We start from the raw sequence: 22,266 nt of genomic DNA on the forward strand, positions 1-22,266 counted from the left end.
GTCAGTTCTAGTATAATATATTTGTCCAATGAATACCCGTTTATCATCTGCATTTCTTCTCGGTGTAGCAATTTTAATGGTCAGTAGTGTATTTCTGGCCAAGCCGTGCAAGCCGTGCGGTCCTCTTGTAATACCATTGTAACTTGTTGACAGTTGCTCAATCTCAAATATACTCCCTGTCCTAGTGTTGCTATACACGTATAGGTGTACGCAGTGAGTGCTTACACAGATCGTTAGACGAGGAACAAAGGCTTGTTGAGACGTCGACGAACTGCGCGCACGGCCAGCGGGTGGCCTGCAGCGCGGCGCGCACGCTGCTAAAAATATGCCCGCTGCATCAGATTCCCGTTTCCAACAGCGGCGGTTATGGTAATGCAGCTGGTCGCTTCCTGTCCTCGTTGCAGCTGCGCTGGCTGCGAATGCCTAATTAAATCAGATAAATGTTCGCGTAATTGAGCAGGAAAGTTTTATGTTTTGCCAAATTAGAGGCATCGCTGCGTTAAGTATCGGCCCAAAGTAATTTGCATTCGGACATAAAACAAGACGGAGCGAATTTAAAGCAGGACCTCAGCTCCGAACCGGCAGCTGCCGAGGAGCAGGTAGTTTGTTCACAGCTAGTGGACAACTGTTTCTTCCCCGTGAGATCTGAATTTGTTAAATAAGTTAGTGGCCGGCCGCCGGGTCCCCGGCGCTCACTGCAGCTCCTGTCTGCTTAAGGCAGTTTGCCACCTTGTTCCGCGCCATTAGAATGCCGACTGAAAAATTGCTAGGGTGAGATTCCGTCGCTGTTCGGACTGCAGATTATACACAGTGGGTCCGTTAATACCTCGTCTCTCCTACTATCCTACACTACTGGCGATTAAAATTGCTACACCAAGAAGAAATGCAGATGATAAACGGGTATCCATTGGACAAATATATTATACTAGAACTGACATGTGATTACATATTCTCGCCATTTGAGTGCATAGATCCTGAGAAATCAGTACCCAGAACAACCACCTCTGACCGTAATAACGGCCTTGATACGCGTGGGCATTGAGTCAAACAGAGCTTGGATGGCGTGTACAGGTATAGCTGCCCATGCAGCTTCGACACGTTACCACAGTTCATCAAGAATAGTGACTGGCGTATTGTGACGAGCCAGTTGCTCGGCCACTATTGACCAGACGTGAGAGAATATGCAGGCCAGGGCCATTTTCTGTATCCAGAAAGGCCCGTACAGGACCTGCAACATGCAGTCGTGCATTATTCTGCTGAAATGTAGGGTTTCGCGGGGCTCGAATGAAGGGTAGAGCCACGGGTCGTAACACATCTGAAATGTAACGTCCACTGTTCAAAGTGCCGTCAATGCGAACAAGAGGTGACCGAGACGTGTAACAAATGGCAGCCCGTACCATCACGCCAGTATGGCGATGACGAATACACGCTTCCAATGTCCGTACACCGCGATGTCGCCAAACACGGATGCGACCATCTTGATGCTGTAAACAGAACCTGGATTCATCCGAAAAAATGTTTTGCCATTCGTGCATCCAGGTTCGTCGTTGAGTACACCATCGCAGGCGCTCCTGTCTGTGATGCAGCATCAAGGGTAACCGCAGCCATGGTCTCAGAGCTGATAGTCCATGCTGCTGCAAACGTCGTCGAACTGTTCATGCAGATGATTGTTGTCTTGCAAACGTCTGTTTTTTCAGAGATCGAGACGTGGCTGCACGATCCGTTACAGCCATGCAGATAAGATGCCTGTCATGTTTACTGCTAGTGATACGAGGCCGTTGGGATCCAGCACGGCGTTCCGTATTATCCTCCTGAACCCGCCGATTCCATATTCTGCTAACAGTCATTGGATCTCGACCAACGCGAGCAGCAATGTCGCGATACGATAAACCGCAATCGCGATAGGCTACAATCCGACCTTTATCAAAGTCGGAAACGTGATGGTACGCATTTCTGCTCCTTACACGAGGCATGACAACAACGTTTCACCAGGCAACGCCGGTCAACTGCTGTTTGTGTATGAGAAATCGGTTGGAAACTTTGCTCATGTCAGCACGTTGTAGGTGTCGCCACCGGCGCCAACCTTGTGTGAATTCTCTGAAAAGCTAATCATTTGCATATCACAGCATGTTCTTCCTGTCAATTAAACTTCGCGTCTGTAGCACGTCATCTTCGTGGTGTAGCAATTTTAATGGCCAGTAGTGTATAAACGTTCTTGTGTAAATAGTGTGAATAGCGAAGATAAACATTTTAGCAGTCCTAGAGGAAATCTTTTATATGTCCTGGGGATGTCTACTTTTCTTTCTTTTCTGGCAGAACTTCCGATGGACATTGTATCAACGAGAACATATCTGACTGCAGGGGGCTTTGTGATGGAGACTGATCGGGAAGCGCTACTGTATCAAGTAAGTCACAGAGAGCGCTCTACGATAGCAGGAACAAAGCAATGACGATGTGGCTAAAACATGATCAATTTCATAAATTTAACCTTTATTTCATTGTTTTGATATTAACCAATGGGTACTTCACGAATTACACTTCGAAAAAAATAATGCTTATACTTGAAAATACCCCATTTCTGGCCGATACTTAACGCAGCGATGCATCTAATTTGGCAAAACATAAAACTTTCCTCTTCAATTACGCGAACATTTATCCGATTTAATTAGGCATTTGCAGCCAGCGCAGATGCAACAAGGACAGGAAGTAGAACCTGAGGATAAGTATTGAAACCATTCGTGTTGTGATATTAAGTCTTCCTCTTAATGTGATGTGAGATTCTCTAGCTCTAAATGCATCGCTCACCATACCGGCAACACCGCAAAGTGACTTCTGCAGAATATCGTAGTGACAGGGTTGTGTTTACTGAAGTTGCGTCTTCCAATAGATGAAGAAGGAAGGAATGTTACGGTTTAACGCCAGTCGACAGCAAAGTCATTAAGATGGGACATTAACTCTTAATTGTTTCAAGCATGGGGAAGGAAATCCGCCGGGCCGTTTCAGAGAACCCACCCCGGAATTTGCTGAATCCATCACGGAAAACTTAAATCTGGATGGCCTAACTCGGATTTGAATCGTCGCCCTCCCGAATACAAATTCTACGTGCTAGCCAGTGCACCACCTCGCTCGGTCCCAACCCGTGAAGAAATTAAGAAGTAGTACTTCATGACACCCATGACTCTATATGCAAGGTGGTTTTTTCTTGCAATTCAGTTCACCAACACATTTATTCTCTATTTTCCATTTTCGCGAAATGTGATTAACAGTCACTATCTGACGGAGAATTGCTGACATGCATGGAAATTATCTGCACCAAACTGTAGGAGACCCGCAAGACAACAAAAGGAACATGTTGTTGTTGTTGTTGTTGTTGTTGTTGTTCTTGTCGTCGTGTCGTCGGAGTCATCATCTCGATCTGACACGATGGAAACTACAGCCTGCTCTCCATTACCTAAAAGTTTTTCTCCTAAAGACAAACCATCTAACATGAAACCAAACAATTCTTCCTCATAGCAGCAGCAGCAGCACGTTGCATAAACACTAATCTCGAAGTAGTTTCCATACATCATGAGCTTTGCCACATTGTTTTTGTTTATCATCCAAGACGATTTAAATTAATGATACCTGATGGTTAACTTTGCCTGCTTGTATACTGTAGTGGGAACTGGGCAGTTTATATGGACCATTATTTCCTCCCAGAGTGGAGTGCAGACTAACGTGTATGCTGGTTCTGGAGTATTGCAGTCCTACGAGAAGCAGCAACAGAGACCAACCACTGACGCTTTTGTGGCACTCTACAGCCATCTCAATAAAAGTCTCTTTCTGTATCTTTTCACTAACCACTGATCAGACCAATTTTAAGCTACCCAACCGTCCCTTCACATTTTCCAGTTTTCCGCAACATTCGAACTTCCAGTATTTAATTTTCTCGTTTGGGGAATGTTCTCCTTATTCTCCGTTCCCGCTAAACTGTTACCTACTTTATGTCCGTTGTTTCTTGAAAAGGAAGAGTTCATCATGGGATTATTTTTTTTGACAGGGCAGGGTACCGTGATAGTATGACTTGATAGACAGGTGGCAACTGGTTTACAGAAGGGACAGGGAAACGGTACGCATTTACGACATAGGTATCAGTCGCCCTGAGGATTACGTTGAAACTAGCCAATTCATGTAAGCAGTATCTCTAAAAACACACTATTCTTGATATTCACATTTTTTTAAATTTTCGACGTACCTGAAGTTGAAAGTAATGTTCCTTGTAATAATTATACTACATAATATTATATATTTTATATGATTTTTATATATTATTTATAAATAATAATTTTTATTTTAATAATAATAATTTTTATATATTATAATATTATACATGCAACGACCGATTAGCACTTTTTACGTGGCAAATAGAGCAAGAAACAGTTCTTTAAAGAAATCACTCCCTTTAGGATTAAAATTGTCATCAGAAGAATAATAATGTAATTTGTTTCATACCTCTCGTATCCCGGATGTGAGATTTCCCGGTAAAAGGACAACACTTGAATGAAATGGGAGGCAAGAAAATATAATGGAATTATTTGAGCAATACGATCTATCATTTTGAAGTATGGGTTTGTGCTACGGGACTGAGCAACAAGAGAGGAATTTAATGCCAGTTGTTACGGCAAGTTATGTGCTCTCCTTGTGCTGACAACCGGAAAGTTAATTTTATATGAAACAAGTGCGCGAGGTTATAATGAATACACATTGTGTGAGAACTGAGCAGTCGCGTTGCGCTGAGTGAAGGAGAAAGATGAGCTGCGCATATAGAATAAATCTGGCACGAATTTTCAAATTCGCTGGATACAGGCACGAAACTTTGAGAAGAATAACGATAAAGCAGCATGGAGTAAATAAAGCACTTCTCTACTATCAGTAGAGATTTCATAGCAGCTTGTGAAAAACAGTTCAAAGTTACGGAAGATTTTTGTTAGATTATGTTTTCATTAGCACCGTCTCATTCGACGTTGGTATTTGATTGGATATTGCATCTACGGAATCCTATATCTACTCGATTGTAGAACTGTAACTGGTGTAAGTTTGAATATGTTGACTGTTTTCGAACAGGATAAAGGCTTAAGGGCACGAATCTTTATTGATGACTTGGAACATTGTAATTATCTAGAAAAGTCCGTAGACACTATGTCCCGAAATGCCGATTCAACAAATCGAGCTGTTATTCAGGTGGAACCTGTAAAAACTATAGTAAAACGTCGTTTTTTTCTATTTCCGAGTGATGTGTATTAACTATCACGAAGCATGTCCATCTTGTCGTGATGAAACGTTGGTTTAGGTCGCAGCGCAGGTTAGAAGATGGGAAAGAACGGTTGTGTATTCAAGAACTTGGAAACCACACTATACTAACGTACACATGTCTAGGAGTATCAAATTCGCCCGTATGCCGAATTTGCGTCTGTCATTTATTCCCATGGGGTTTCGCCAAGGGCGTGTATACCCCCTCGTCTACACTAACGTTGGCAGGCACAGCGCCACAGACACAGAGAACATAAGATATGTTAAAGAGAACCTTGCTAGAACAGGGCATCCAATTACACATCTAATATATGTATTTCTGGTTGCTGCTGAAGACGAAAACATAGTCTGACAAGATGTTATAATAATTTGCAATCGCTCGGCGCACAACAAATAATGACAAGGGCACGAGGACAACAACGACGATAACGCATAATTACCTTGCTCTTATGTAGTACATGTTTTATTTGGTAGTTTTTTTTTATAGACAAGCGGTTCTCAAGCTTCTTGGCGATGGAACCAGTTTGAAATACTAAATATTTTACGGAGCCCTAAAATTAGCAAAATCTTGTTTTATGTTTATTCTTTAATTATAGTCTTTAATAATCATCATGGAAAAAATAGGTACATTATACGCTACAGACTTCAACAACAACATACAAAACAACTCCTAATAATACAATAAACATAATAACATTGTATTGACTCCACTGTTAATTGATAAAATTGTTTCCGTATAATGGTAGGTATGATGTTTTCTTATTTTTGATCAACTGTTCAGTGTTAGGCACGAAAGAAAAGAGCTGAAGATGCATATCAGGTGCAGATCCAGTCAAGCGGTATTTTGTCTTCGTAGCTGCATATGCTGAGAATGTTGTTGGGAACGGGAGAAGAACAGCCAGAGCCTGTAAGACAAGTTGTGAATACTCATCACGAAACCTGTAACAAAAATCGTCAAGTGACATTAATTTGAATAGTGATTCCAGGCTTAAATCTTATATCATTTCTGAAAGGGATTCATAGGTTTCGTTTGATATATTTCCTGGTCTCTGACACTTTGGTACAAAAGGATTCCGAACTCATGAATTCCTTTTCAGTTTTGTGTTCTGCCCTTCAGCAACATTCATCTCAAAAGAGGCGCGTATATCGTTGTGATATTGGACCAATTCTTCAAGAATTTTATTTGGTAATTTTGCTGTCTCACCAATGGACACTAAACTCCGCACGAAAAAACAGGCTATGAAGGCCCAACGGTACCGACCGGCCGCCGTGTCATCCTCAGTCCACAGACGTCACTGGATGCGGATATGAAGGGGCATGTGGCAGCACACCGGTCTCCCAGCCGAATGTCAGTTTACGAGACCGGCACCAACGGACTCATTTAGTGTTAACAAGCTTTCTAATTCTCCCTTACAGCACAAATAATCCAAAAATGTTTTTTTGAAGGCGTTTATTTTTTATTAGTATTAAAACTGTTGTCTACTTTTCTTGTAAAGACAGATTTAACTTTCCCAAATACATCTGCCAAAAAGACTAGTCTGAACAACCAAGTCACATTGCTCAAATGATATTTTAATTTGAAAGAAACATCTGTCATAAAAGCTTGTAATTCAGCTCTTAGTTCGAATAATCTTGTTAAGATCTTACCCCGATATAACTATTAATTAACACTAATTAACATTAATTTTAGCTCCCATAATCTTCAAACAATACTGAAAACAATCGACACTGAAGAGGACGTGATTTAACGTAATAAATAATTTTTACTGCTTCATCAAGAATCAATTTTAGATTTGCCCTTATCTTCTTTATTTCAAGTGTTTATCCAGTCAGTATACAGTGGCTGGAAATACAGTTTGGCACTTACCTGTTCATCGGCTACTGTTTTACCAGTCATTGTCCCATCTGTACAAATATCGATACAATAGTTCCAACTGAGATGGCTTCAATAAAAAAAAGTTGCTAATTAAGTTATTTCTTTTCCGACTGTGTTAGTTGGCAACCATGCACACGTAAGCAATGTCGTTTTCGAGCGAATGTTTATAAGGATATTGTACAATTATCAGCAAGATGACCAGTCTAGCAGCACCTGTCGACTCATCCATTTGAAAGACGAATTTGTTGTGTTGAGGGCTACCGAGTAGTTCTTGTTTGACATCGTTTACGGGATTGTTAATTCAATGCAAAACAATGTCATTACAAAGTGGTATTGTAAAAAAAATGCTTTGCAGATTTTTCATCCAGCATACGTTGTGTGATGTCTGCCGCACATGGTCTTATTAGCTCTTTGAGGCACTCTGGCTACAATTGTGTACATTAACTTCCAGTGTGTCTTAGCTGCAAAAGAAGTTTTTTCCCCAATAGAAACCTGAGGTCAGCATTTGTGAATGTTCACCCTTTTTATCACGTGCAAGTTCCGCCAACTGTTGGGCATCAGTATGAAAATATCAGCAAGTCAATGTAGCAGTGTGCAACAATTCGTGACCACTAGACTATACAGATGTGGTTTGTTCGCTGTTTTCCATTGTATAATTGAATATTGATGTTATGTTGCTTGGTAATTATTGAATGATGTTTTTACTTCTTATTACAATAGGGAGTATTTCATAATTAGTTATTTTATTGTATAAAATTAAGCCAAGTGTACAAAGTATGTTTTTTTTAACGAGTACATATTTTTGTATAAATTTTGCATCTAAAATCATTAAAAAATCAACTATGAGCATTTCCACATAAAGAAAAATTTTCTTAGGTTCAGAAGAAAAGCGTTAAATAGTTAGCGATAGGTTCAAATGGCTCTGAGCACTATGGGACTTAACATCTGAGGTCATCAGTCCCCTAGAACTTAGAACTACTTAAACCTAACTAACCTAAGGACATCACACACATCCATGCCCGAGGCAGGATTCGAACCTGCGACCGTAGCGGTCGCGCGGTTCCAGACTGTAAGGCCTAGAACGCTCGGCCACCCCGGCCGGCAGTCAGCGATAGGGTGCACTTCGCTCGCTTACACATTGTGATAGCGACCAAAACACAATGCATTCGTAGCTTTTTCATTCACAGCCTAGGTCACATACTTTACAGTTTTTTGACTTCTTAATTTGCTCTTTCTTACGTATAAAAATTCTCCATCTCGTCTTTTCAGTTGGCAGGTATAGTTTCTAAGTTTTGGTGCAGTTTAGCAGGTGGCATGGAAATATTCGGAAATAGCTAGTTACATAACATGTAGAGATGTGATCCGTTAGAATCAGTTAATCCTAGATTGGTGTAACATCCACCACACTTTCTTTTTGTCACCTTTAGCGAGTCGTTAGATATCTTACTGCTTCAAACCGCGGAGGCTGAAGTCGTTACATCACTTTCTTGATTCTCTTAGTCTTGATCGGAAATCTTTGAGGGTGAACTATCCTTGAACTTTCGATGCAACATTTTGTTGCAACACTTTCAAGCCAAAGCTCCATTCTGTCTTTTAAAATCAACATTTTAATTTTACAATATGACAAACATAGTATCATATCGCCACAAGATACTGACCTTTACAGCTTGAGTCGAAAATGAATATACTGCGGTCCGAGAATGGTGTGTGGTTTCGCTGTGCCGAACTGGACTGTATGTTGCAATCCCAAGCGCGAATAGAAACTGCACTCCGTGCTGCACGGGTTATATAGCTCCAGGCAGTGAAGCATAGACAGTGAAGCGATGAAATCCTTCGAGGTGGCTCGAAGTGTTCGTGGATGAGAGAGAGATGGAGAGAGCGTATTGGAATGTTTGCGGCGTGTGTAGATCAGAGAGCGTGCAGGGAGGGAGGGGGGGGGGGAGGGGGGAGAGAGAGAGAGAGAGAGAGAGAGAGAGAGAGAGAGAGAGAGCGTCAGCACGTTCCCTTTGTGTGTGTGTGTGTGTGTGTGTGTGGGTGTGTGTGTGTGTGTGTGTGGTGACGAGCATTTCATTTTCAAGGATCACGAGCAGTTGTAATACTGAAAACTGATATCCATGCAACAGTAATCCATATAATCTCACTAAAGTTAAAAAATACGTGTTGACAACTGTCTACTCCTTACGCGGCAACGCTAATATTAATACAAATAGAAATCGAATCTGGGACTCGACCAATAACAGCCTGTATTTGCAGTAATTCTACAACGCTCTAACACTCGAAACTAGTTGCCCGAAGCTGCGTATAGGCGATGGAAATAGGGAGGACTTTAACCTCACATTAGTCCAAACTAATGTTAGACACATTTAGTCCACTTGATATGAGTTAATCTATAAAAAATGACGCTCTTATTATTAAATACTGTTGGAAAAATTAAAGAACAAGTACTTCAGATATACTATTAAACAATGACATTACTGCTTCCCTTGTACAATTCACATTCGAAAGGACAAGCTGAGAACGGATAGGATTCATATAATGACGTAAAATGTCATTTGGAAGTAAGTAAACAGCGTTCCGTTGACATTCCAATCATTACAGACAAAACACAAGATGTGGATGGAAATCATCTAAGTGCTTGTGTAAGGAACCATAGCAGAATTCAACGAAGTGATTTAGGAAAACAATGAATTACCTTATTTCGGGTGGACTGACCGAACTCGATTACAAGACTAGTACCTCAATCACTTCGGCATCTTGGCTATCAGTTCTTTACCCACGTACTGTATGCGAATGTAGCTGGAAAATGTACGGTTAGAAGTTGCATGTTGTATCCTGCACAATGCTCCGTACTTTTTACATGCATGCATGCATGTGTAGTTTATATTTCTTGAATCTTATATTCAGCATGTCATTTGTTTTACATTCAAAAATATTCACGAGTGTTTAGTGCTAACCCATGTTCGAATTCATCTATCATTACATCTCACCCTAACTGTATAACAAGGCCATTTGTCCCGCAGCTGCTTGGGAAACTTTGTGGATACTTGCTTTTTTATGCAACATTAAACTTCGCTGCACTGGATGTATGTTTCGCTCAAATGTTATTTGATCCTCCTTGGTAATAACTTCACAACAGCATCATGATACTGATAATCATTATAATTAACATCATGGTCAAATTTAAAATCATTATCAGCATAAAATTATTCAAAAAGATAGCAGCATTTGCGCTGAACAACAAGATTAAGGTACACAAATAAGGTCCTTTCTGAGAAAGAACTATATACAAATCAGGTTACACTTTGAAAATAGCCTGACAGTAACGGTTCAGAGTGCTGCGTAATATCTCCCACATTGCCAGAAAAAATCACCAAGGAGCAACGGACGTACTTTCAGGGGGCGCAGTAAAAGAAATTTCATATCTGCTAGTTTCCAGAGTTCCATTGTTGATCATCTGTGCTTGATTTCAATAAGGCGTTCTTCCTAATACTAGCTGTGCGAAATACTCGTAGAACTCCTGCGGAACAATCGATTTTAGAGATTCAGAACGTGTTACTCTTTGTGTAATTGAGGATAGTGTACAATGATCGTCAGATTCTATTAATACACATTGTTGTAAACGTTACCTGGTGTGCTTGATTTCTTCTCGGCGTTTTGTTAGAGTTGCTAACTCTTCAAGCTACAGTTTGCAGATTAACTGAAGAACTACTTCAGACTATGGAAGATCTTGGAGGGATTATACATAACTGTCAGGCAAAAAAGTACACCATATTGATGATGTTTCCCTATATCTATCTTTGTAATTTCCTGGATCTCTAAGTAATTCTGCGTCATTTTCAGAGGCGCCAGTCGCCGTAACCTTTCCTTTCTTGCGTGAAAATTAATATCACACTTATTTTGAAGATTTATAATAGGAATGGGAGTATGGTACTGAAGGCAGTCCTACGGCTGGCAGGATGCACCGTTTCTCTTACTGCTAACTTCACTTTTAATCTTCTTATCGATGTATACGAAGCAGAAACGTGCAACCGAAAGCTCGGAATAGTGACATTTCGCTGCTATGTACTGTTACTGCGTGGATATCCAACCGTGTGATCGAGACTAACGACATGTCAATGCCAATCAGATGTCTTCTGCTTTGCAGGCTACCTACCCCAGGTAGCATTTACATTCGTTTTCGAGGTACTGATCCACATCTCGATACCAAGTTTTTATCTTTTAAAGGCCGAACCAAATATCCTGTTCCATCCATGTGAGCTAGTGCTGCATCTATTAAAACGTTTTTTCTAGTCATTAAGTATATCTAAACTGTTTCCACGCGATTCTAGACTTCCTGTAATTCTGTTAAAAGTTCAGACGCAGTTCTAATTGTCTTTCCTTTAATTTGGAAGAGTACAGACTGTGCCGGTCTTCTTTAATGGATGCGTTAAATTACTTGCCGTTTTTTAAATAGTTTCCACACAGGGAAATGTATCTCATATCTCGATAAGTGCTCCATCATTTTCTCTGAGTTTTATGTTTCAAAACTTGACGATCGAAAAAGCGAAATTTCTGTACTCGTTTTGAAGGCTTCAGTGTCAGGACTCCTACAGACGATTTGACAGAAATCGCGATGGACGTAGCCGACGTGTCGCAATGTTGCCTGAGGTCTGACGTATTACCGCAGACGAAGGCTCCCGCCAGTCTTACTGCATTACTCCCTTGCTCGGCAGTGATGACGCGCACGTTGCCATGCCCAGCCCCGCCCCCACCGCCCCCTGCCTGATTGGCGACTGCAGGCGCCATGTCGTCGGCGGCGCCGACCACGCCCCCTCTCGCAATTAACCCCTCCCGCGCAATGACGTCATCGTCATTAGCCCCTTCTCTCCCCTCCATCAGGCTCCCTCTTCGATCCCTCGCGCAATCACTATAAACATTACCGTCCCCTAGTTCGGATGCCAACTACACTGTTTTAATGATTGCTCGCTGCGCTTCTTGAGTCATTTATAAGGCAGCGATTGTTCACAGTCCCGGTTTGAAGCCCGGTTTCCGCACGACGTCTCCTCCCCACGGAACGTCAATTGTGAAAGGCTCGCGGTAGCACGTACAGCGTCCCGCTGGAGATCTTAATTACGGAGACGGACTTGACTGTCGAGTTACCGGCAGTCCTACTCCCACGCTGTAATAGCCGATGTAGCTTGGCTTTGAATAACACCACAAACGTACTGCTCATCAGCGAATCTTTCTCGAAATTATAAAACTGCAACTATGATTACAGAAGCCGAACACGTGACTTATAAATTAAAGAAACCATCATGCCACTTTTACAGAATACAAATATGTTAACATTTTAATAAATAAACAAGAGCACTAAGGTTTTGAAATTAATTCTCGATTTGGAATCACGTTCATTTTGACAACGTGTTTCGCTCCAAATTACCTAATGTAAAATACGTGCAAATCTCTCGAATGAGGCAAGATGTTAGGTGATCCTACGACCGGGGGGCAGTATTGTCGACTTAGCCTTCCTTGTCAGCGAAGTAATAAACTTGAATGGGTGGTGAAATATAAACAAACAGAACGGAGGCAGACTTACACCTCTACTAGATGACAGAAAACATAAAAACAATTAGTTAATTCGCTTTTAATCTTATCAGCGGATAAAACTTGAGGAAACAAATAGCATGTGGCGTACACTGAACACAACGAATAATCAATAAGCAGTTAAAACTAAGGATTCGAGGTTCTTAGGGAAATTAAAAAGTAATTTGTAATATGCGTTTATGAGCCGCCCCCCCTCACCTTTCTACGTATGTTATTGTTGTTGTGGTCTTCAGTCCTGGTTGATGCAGCTCTCCATGCTACTCTATCCTGTGCAAGCTTCATCTCCTAGTACTTACTGCAACCTACATCCTTCTGAATTTGCTTAGTGTATTCATCTCTTGGTCTCCCTCTACGAGTTTTACCCTCCACTCTGCCCTCCAATGCTAAATTTGCGATCCCCTGATGCCTCAGAACATGTCCTACCAACCGGTCCCTTCTTCTAGTCAGTTCTCCCCAATTCTATTCAATACCTCCTCATTAGTTATGAGATCTACCCATCTAATCTTCAGCATTCTTCTGTAGTACCACATTTCGAAAGCTTCTATTCTCTTCTTGTCCAAACTATTTATCGTCCATGTTTCACTTCCATACATGGCTACACTCCATACAAATACTTTCAGAAACGACTTCCTGACATTTAAATCTATACTCGATGTTAACAAATTCCTCTTCTTGAGAAACGCTTTCCTTGTCATTGCCAGTCTACATTTTATATCCTCTCTACTTCGACCATCATCAGTTATTTTGCTCCCCAAATAGCAAAACTCCTTTACTACGTTAAGTGTCTCATTTCCTAATCTAATTCCCTCAGCATCACCCGACTCAATTCGACTACATTCCATTATCCTCGTTTTGCTTTTGTTGATGTTCATCTTATACCCTCCTTTCAAGACACTGTCCATTCCGTTCAACTGCTCTTCCTACTCTGCTCTTTCCTGCTCTTTCTACATAAGTAGACACTAAACAAGGTGCTTTTTTCTGCAAGTTGTTTTAGTTTTTAATTGTCTAGTGTACATACAGCTGACGCGGATAATCTTTCCCTCCTCCTCTTTCTCATCGTTTTAAACCATTTTGGTAATCGATAAAGCAGGTGTTTATGCAGATGTTATTAAACAATGAATCTCTCAGTAATGAATGATAACGATCTTGATATGTTATTATGCGAGAGAAAAGTTTAATTTTTAATGGCTACGGATGTAGATTTATGATATGTTTATAACATTCCATCCGCCTGACAGCACCAAGAAGAGGGATGAAAGGAAATATAACCATATGTTGCAAAACATTTTTAAATTATATAAACACTTCTGTTTAATTGATATCGAGAATTAATAACTGAATGAATGATTTGAACTTAGGACAGCACTCACCTGTTGATTAAGATATGTAACATGACCATTAATTTTAAAATGCCATGCTAATATCCTTTATTTTTTCCAGTTTTTAAACTTCTTAACAGAAGCTGTTACATGTAGGTTTTGTTCTTTCTTCCCTTGGAGCACTGAAGACTTAAGTCTTATCTTAATAATCCCCATTAGTTTTTCACTTTCAGTGACAGAAGAAAGAGGTCAGAAAATTAATTAGCATGTTTCCTTCGAACACACTTTTCTTTCAACTACCAACCAGATGTACCCCTCCAATGATTTTTTTTTCCAAATCAGAGTAATGTGAGGTAATGCGTGCTGACCCAAACCATATTTCACACCTCAAGAATATGACTCAACCAGCTTAGCGCCCGCTACTTCGCTCGCGTAGACTGTATTGTCTGCATAGATTTTGTTTTTCTTTAATCGAATTTTTATGTTTCCAATAAACTGCAACACCTTCTAGACTTTCTAAACTAATTAAGGCCATATGAACATGGTTTTTCTGATTGTATCTCTGACCAAACAGCAATTATGGTAGCTGGAGTCCATGGTTTTTGTTACTCATGCCTTTAACGTTCTTGTGGTGACATTTCCATACAATATTCCATTCTCTAACGCATATTACTTTACACCTAATAGAGAAGTGAAGTACCATTTTTCATAGACTTAGCTTCAAATTTTTTTATGTATCAAAATATTTTCTTAAAAATTTTTATCCTCTATTTCACCCCCTTAGGTGTTGAATTTCCAAAAACAGTGAAACATGTATTTTTTTATATCTAACTGAGTAGTCAAATACCGATCTTTATAGCTTTGAAAATGCCTTAAAAGTTCTGTAATAGTGATTTATTTTCAAAAAAATAGCAACATAGTTTCAAAAAACCTTTCATCCCCTATTTCACCCCTTTAGGGGTGGAATATCGAAAAATCCGTTGTTAAACGATGCCCACAGTGTAAGATGAAAACCCTCTCCAAAATTCAAGTTTCTGTTCTTAGCGGTTTGAGCTGAACGATGATTAGTCAGTGAGCGAGCGAGCGAGTGAGTGAATGAATGAGTGAGTCAGTCGGGACATTGCCTTCCTGTGCAGAGAGTGATGGGGAACAATAAACTGTAATTCAGGCGATACTTCAACTTTTATTGCTTAGCTCAATTCACTGTAACAATATACGTCTGCATCAAGGATGGTAATTTCATTGTCAATACTTGCTTTCAAATCGTTAACGTCTTTGACAAGAGGTTGGTGAACGTGTTGTTCAATATACACTCGGATAAAAGAGTCAAACAGAGTAAGATCAGGTGCCCGCCAGACGAGGGTACTGAGACACATACACAAATCCCATGTGTGCATTTGATTCAGAATGACTGTCGTTTTGAAGAACTCATGCAGTGGCGCACCATAATACTGCAAAAATGACAGCTGGCAGATTTTGATATATTTGAGGTACGAGGTACAGACCTACCATGTTTGTTCTATTAACTGTCTTCTAGAGGAAAAATTCTGATGGTGCTTGAATCATAGGAGAACACCGTGTATTAAATTTTACTTAACTTTCGCGGTATCGAGTACCATTTCTCGTGGATTGTGAAGATGTATCGAGCGCAAGTCGCAGAAATTCCTTACGTTGACTGTTATGCATACTTGAAAAGTTGATGAGAAGCCGGATGGGAATGTTGAGATTCACTACGTTTTGGTGAGTGGCATTCTTGACGTGTTCTGTCGATGTCGAACATAAATGTTTGATTATTCGTTAAGTGTCTCGCGTTTTAAGTAATATGTTCCTCCCTCAGACATGAGAAACATGCTTCCTCTGTAATGTGCATCGTTTCAGTTTGCTATTTAGCTTACTGCGTAAAACATTTGTAATCAACAAGGGTTGATGTGTAGACGTTTCCAAAGTACACAGTGCACTGTCGTTCAAGGGATTCGCTGTTCATGTAATACCATTTGAACAGAGTCCTTTAAAGAACAAAAGCAAATAACTCGTAAGCACTTGATGTCTTTATCATTTATTCAACGTCATTGAGTTTGATGGTTGACATCCAACCTCCTTGAAATATCGGTACCACTTACGTAATGACGGTCAGGGCATTGGTTCTTCGCTTATAGGAATCTGAAGAGATTATCTCATTATCTTCATATGTAATATAATTCCGGTATAGTTCTTCAAATAGTGCTCTCTCTCTTTTGCTGCCGCCCTTGCACTGAACTTCAGATTATTGTAACAAATGTAAAAACAAATACTTGCTTTGATGCGTGAGACAGGCAGTAGTCGTTCTTCCGTAATTGATAGGGGCCATGCGTTTCGTTGTAAAGTACCATTTCGGATACTTCGTGTTTCCTAGAGTTCTTCTAAAGCCTTCTCAGGAACCACGGTAACTGCAATTCTTAATCTATGAGAGAAGCGGTGAAACTTCTGCTGTTGCCCAAACACAATTGTTGTAGAAACACAAACGTTACGCTTGTAATTTACGAAAGTGACTTATGAGACGAATAGAACATGTGTTTGAATCATATGAAATATTAAAATGAAAATAAACTGAGAATGCAAGTTCTGGGTACTGTTATATCAGACAAAGGATCGCAGTGAAAAATTCTGACTGCGGAGAGCTAAAGAGTTTTCCACATTTTGCCGGCATGCTCGTTGAATTACATTTGCATCCGTTGTTGAACTTACAAATAGCTGTAAAATTAAGTACGATTTGTGCAATGAACTCTCTCTCTCTCTCTCTCTCTCTCTCTCTCTCTCTCTCTCTCTCTCTCTCTCTCTCTCTCTCTATATATATATATATATATATATATATATAATTTTTTTTTTCAAAATAAAATCAAGCCGTCAGTTGCACAGATACTTTTATTTCGATAAAACAACTGTACAATTGCCGACTGGAATTTATTCTGAAATATATACTGCATTTGCTGAAACATAACAGCCATGAACAAAATTGTAGTATTGCAGAGTACATAATTAATTTTACAGGCCTTGGGCCTCCTGAGTTCGTTCGTAGTATCGTTTCATAGTGGAATATTCCATGCTCATTTCAGTGCTAAACTCATCGAAGCCATCCCCCATCCATTTGATACAAAAGTCAGAAACGAGAGGTAAGAAACCAAACACTACGTTCAGATATATTTCACCAGAAGTTAGAGTGTAGACATGTGCCCTTGAACGAAAAACAAATCAACGTTTTAGAACGTTCGCCAACTAGAAAAAATGGGATGAGCCATATACTTCGAACCAAAATACAATCATACCACAAACGGCATCATTGAAAACAAAGATAACTCGAAAATCACACGCTTAAAGTTCTGCTGCTTATTTTCCGTTTTTGAGGCATTCTGAGGATGGGAGAGCGGTTTACCTTTTCTAGTATTTGGTGTATTGGATTTCACCAAACTGTCGTTTATTTCCAAGGTCTCTGAATGTGAGTTTGTGTCTGTAACGGTGATCTTTGTTCGTTATTTCGTATTAATGATTGATGAAGATGTAACTGATTTAAGTAAATCGTTATAGATGATCGTTAGTGCTGGTTAATTTGTGGCAAGAATTTGTTCTGCATCGCAAGGAAAGTCGCTATACGATCGTTCGGAGACTCTTTATAACTGTTGAGAAATGTAACTCGTTATGTTTTCCACAGTATGGTTTGGCAATGTTCGTTACTGCAGTACTTGAGTACATTTCGCGATACGTTCCAGTCGTTACTCACCTACAACTATTGTAAAAACTAAAAAACTTTTTTCCGTTTTACTAGTATCTGGTTCGCCATAGAATGCTGCAGTCAACTCAAACCTTGACTGTATCACGATAGACCCTCTAGTAACATTTTCGCGATAATACGTTGTACTTCCCGTTAAGTGATTATTGAAGATCATGAACGGTACTAGCCTCATTTTAGGTAATTCTTGTTGTTTGCTACTTTCATAGAGAAAAATTTACTTCGGCGCGACCAGAGCTCGTGCAGTTGAGGGTTATTACTGGTTTCATAACACAGTATGTTTTATAACTGAAGAATGGAAATGTCTAAGTGCCAAATCTCACATTTGTCAGGAGAATCAAAAGACAATATATCTCTTTTTTGTACATAGCTTACTCGCATCCGAAAAACTGAGAAGGTATTCGGATCCCATAGTATTATGTTCCTCACCTCATCACTGCAATTACTAATGAGACAAATCAGAAAATAAATAATTCGATAAGAACGTGCCATATCAGACAATGGAGTGGTTCTAAGTGCCAGTTATGTCAGATGCCACTTTTTGTGATGATGCAAGCAGTGAAATACAGAAGTAATGTTTTAACTAGTAGATCAGTAGTCGAATCTTTTCAATTTTTTACGAGAGAAAACTGAACTCAAGCAAGAAATCTAACATCACTGACTCCTGTTTCTTACATAGTTCCATTCTGGGGATAAGATATTGCAAAATTTGCTATAGAACTCCCTTTGCTGCTGAAAAAGAAATGACAACATTGTCAACTGATCTTTCTGTTTCGTAGTTGATAAACATGGCTGGTCTCCCAGATGAAGTACGGCATGCCGTACATCAGCCAATGTCTCCCGTCTTCATTTTTTTCAATCATCCCTTTCAGTGTATGAATTTTCAATAGGTATTTGAGATGGATTAGTATGTGACACTTTGATCACTTTGCATTTGGAGATCTAACGCGCCTGCATTGACAACAGTGTTTTAGCAGCATCTTTCAAATCAAAAGTCAGTTGTATGCATTGGAATTACGTGGAATGGGTTCACAGTTGTAGCTGACTACATTCTTGTGTAAATCTAGCGGGACGAAGACAATGACTCACGGCACTTGAACTACAGTGGGAAATACTACCGTATTTTTCAGCGGATGAAACGACCTTGAGATAAGACGAGGTATAAATTTTCGACAGAGATACATAGTTTTCCCGATGGTTGTCCTATAAGACGATACCCAAACTATCAATGGCCTGTAAATTAGTTTAGAACAGTGATAATCTGTATAATAATGTGCGCACTGATTCTGGTAGAGATCTTGAGTATTGACAAAAACGGCGTGTTGGCTGTTCAGACATACCCGCTCTGTACTAATATACAACTGGTACGGTTGCACTCGTCATGAGGCAAAAGCCCCTTCAGCACTGTCATGACATTGTAGAAGCACTTGCCAAATACTTGCCAAATAACAGAACTCGTATATACAGCTAACAAGAGTTCTTGTAGGCTCTGTTGCGTGTTCATACCGTTTGCACTGCATGTGTAATCGGCGTAAAATTTGCACTGTGTGTGCCTAATGACAGAACTAACAAAAGAACGAAATACGAAGCAAGATTCAAATTAAAGGTCATAAAACAGGCTGCTTTGGTGCAGCAATGGTTTCGGTATAACAGAGAAGAGGTAAGAGATTGGCGAAAGACTGAAGATGCTATTAAAAAAAAGGCAATGAAAAAGTGTTCTATGAGGAGAGGAATAAATTGCTGGCCAGATTTAGAAAACAGCATTTGCAAAAAGGGTACAAGAACAAAGGCAGAACTGCTATGTCGTTACAAGAAATGATGCAACTGTTTCACGAACAGAAAAAAATCTGGTAATACGGCAGAAAACAAAAATTGTGCAGAAATTACTGAAAGATCTTGACCACAAAATTAAGAGTTTTCATAAGTTTGTTCGTCATATGAGGAAAAAATACAACTTTCCCCTATCTCATGTTGGAAAAATGGACGAAACACCGATGAACTTCGATATGATGAATTACACAGCTGTAGAAAGAAAAGGCGTAAAAACTGTCCAAATCAGAAGTACAGGCTATGAAAAGACCAGGTTTAAAATAGTACGAGGCATTTTTGTACATTTTCACGAAAAGGGGTGGATAGACGAGAATGGTGTAAAATTTTGGATGGAAAATGTGTGGCGGAAGCGACCTAGTGCTTACGAAATCAGTCAAGTTTATTGGTGTGGAATACATATCACAGTCACATAACTGAAAATAGCAAAATCACATAGCACGAAACAATACTAAGATTGCTGCTATACCACGTGTTTTGAGTTAGATGCTACAACATTTAAACGTCGCTCTGAATAAACCATTCAAAGACCGCATGCATGAACAATGGACCAATTGGATGATGAGTGGCGAAAAGTCGTGTACGACAGGTGGAGCTATGCGGGCTGCATCACTTAATGTTTTGTGTGATTTCGTGATCAAATAATGGGAATAAGTGAAAGTGGAAACAGTGATCAAATCCTTCAAGAAGTGTGGGATTTACATTGCGATGGAAGGCGCTGAGGACGATTTGTTGTGGGATACTGATGACGAAGCGGAAAACGATTCACAAAGTGCAGAATGGGATCCATATGACGAGCTTCTCAACAATGAAAGTGAGGATGTGCTTGAGACTGTTTTGCTTGGATGATGACTGTGAGGATTTCGCAGCGTTTTAGATGCATTGGTGAGTGATTTGTTTTATTTTATAATGGTTTTAAAATATATAACTTTCAATCTATGTTTTAACAAACCCGATTTTGGGTGCGTTTTCTCATGCTTCAAATATCATCTTATCTGCCGAAATATGCGGTACTTGGCACAAAGACCATGACTATCTAGTAATGAATTTTTGAAACATTTTATCCATAATTTGGAACTTAGGACAAGTCTAGGCAAATGCCACAGAGTACCGAGAAGGCAATAGAAATGAAAACTCATTGTGAAAAAATGGCACTTAGAATGTTTGAAACTTCTGCTATTCAATTATTTATAATATTCAGTTTTGTCTTATTGAACATCATTTTGTATTTGTGTACTACCAACTTGTAAACTGATAATGTTTAATTCCTACATTTATTAGAAAATTTTTATGTTGAAGTGCAACTACAAACCATTATTGACATTACAGGTAGTAATCAGCCAGTTCTTCACACGAATCAGCGAACCTTTATTACGGTTATCTTTTGAGTTATTTCTTTGCTTACGTTGTCTGTGTGTTTTGTCTGAGCACATTGGAAACCAACAGCAGCAATACTTACCGGTTTAGGTTAACAGAAGATGACTGGAATGGTAAGTCAGTACTTTGGATAGCGTTTGGGTATTACTCGTTTCACTGTCGTAATGGAAACAGAAACTAAGTATCCTTTTTTTGCGAAAGGAATGTGGCATTGTTCTTCGAACTAAAAGGTCAAAAACTGTTTCAATGATAACTCTAATGATGGTTGTCTCGTAAAAGTGTGGATCCAAACTACTGTTCACAGCTGTCCTGCGTGAAAGCTGTGCTTGTATTACATATCAGAGAAACTGACTATGATCTGTTGTTACTTTATTGGAAAAATAGATTTCTGCCTACTGACGAATAATAGTCCTGAACCTTGGCGCCATAATTTAGTGGATATAAATGTTCACCGCACCTGCTCTAAATCCAATGTATACAACAATGAGTTGTTTAGTGAAGAGCATTACACTTGCTAACGTGTGTATCTCACTTTTGTTTTTACGTGTTTTAAACTATGACGTTTTATAATGTCTACGGTACGAAGATGAAGAGTTTCGTTGTATTTCTTACGAAGAGTCCGACATGTTTTCTTAAATTGTGGAGTCAATTTGTCGGAAATGGTAGCTTCTTTCAGATTGTCAGATTGTTATTCACGATATAACCACAAGAGCACTGACCGAGGAAGACAAGTGTACGTGATCGGCCAGCCGCTCTGGCCGAGCAGTTCTAGGCGCTTCATTCCGGAACCGCGCGACTTCTACGGTCGCAGGTTCGAATCCTGCCTCGGGCGTGGCTGTGTGTGATGTCCTTAGGTTAGTTAGGTTTACGTTGTTCTAAGCTCTAGGGGACTGATGACCTCAGATGTTAAGTCACATAGTGCTCAGAGCCATTTTTGTACGTGTTCGAGTGACAGACAGGTATTAAGTGCTATACGACCGCGAATATTGAACACTACGCGTGTTACACAAATGTGAGATTAGAAACGCATACTAACATAAGTTTTCCAACAGATCTTTCTTCTGCTGAGGAAATATCGGGAAGTGAACCTCACAAGGAAACGTTGAACATGTTATAAAAGATCCTTAAATTTACATCACATTCCTAGTTTGAAAAGGTGGAATCTGTTTACCCTATAGCAGTGGTCCACGGAGTATATAGAAACTATTTATAAAAAGTTGTAATTCTTATCT

General features: G+C 39.8%; 1 protein-coding gene across 1 annotated transcript in view; it reads right to left on the reverse strand.

The window, feature by feature from the left end:
- Positions 1–5,962: 5,962 nt before the first annotated feature.
- Positions 5,963–22,266, reverse strand: part of LOC126176442 (uncharacterized) — a 197,850-nt gene continuing 181,546 nt past the window's right edge. Inside the window, exon 3 of the mRNA XM_049923599.1 lies at positions 5,963–6,228. Coding sequence (XP_049779556.1) covers positions 6,003–6,228 — 226 coding nt within the window. The 3' untranslated portion in view covers positions 5,963–6,002. The remainder of the gene's footprint in view (positions 6,229–22,266) is intronic.

Source organism: Schistocerca cancellata, chromosome 3, assembly GCF_023864275.1.
Source record: "Schistocerca cancellata isolate TAMUIC-IGC-003103 chromosome 3, iqSchCanc2.1, whole genome shotgun sequence".
NCBI classification, from domain to species: Eukaryota; Metazoa; Arthropoda; class Insecta; order Orthoptera; family Acrididae; genus Schistocerca; species Schistocerca cancellata.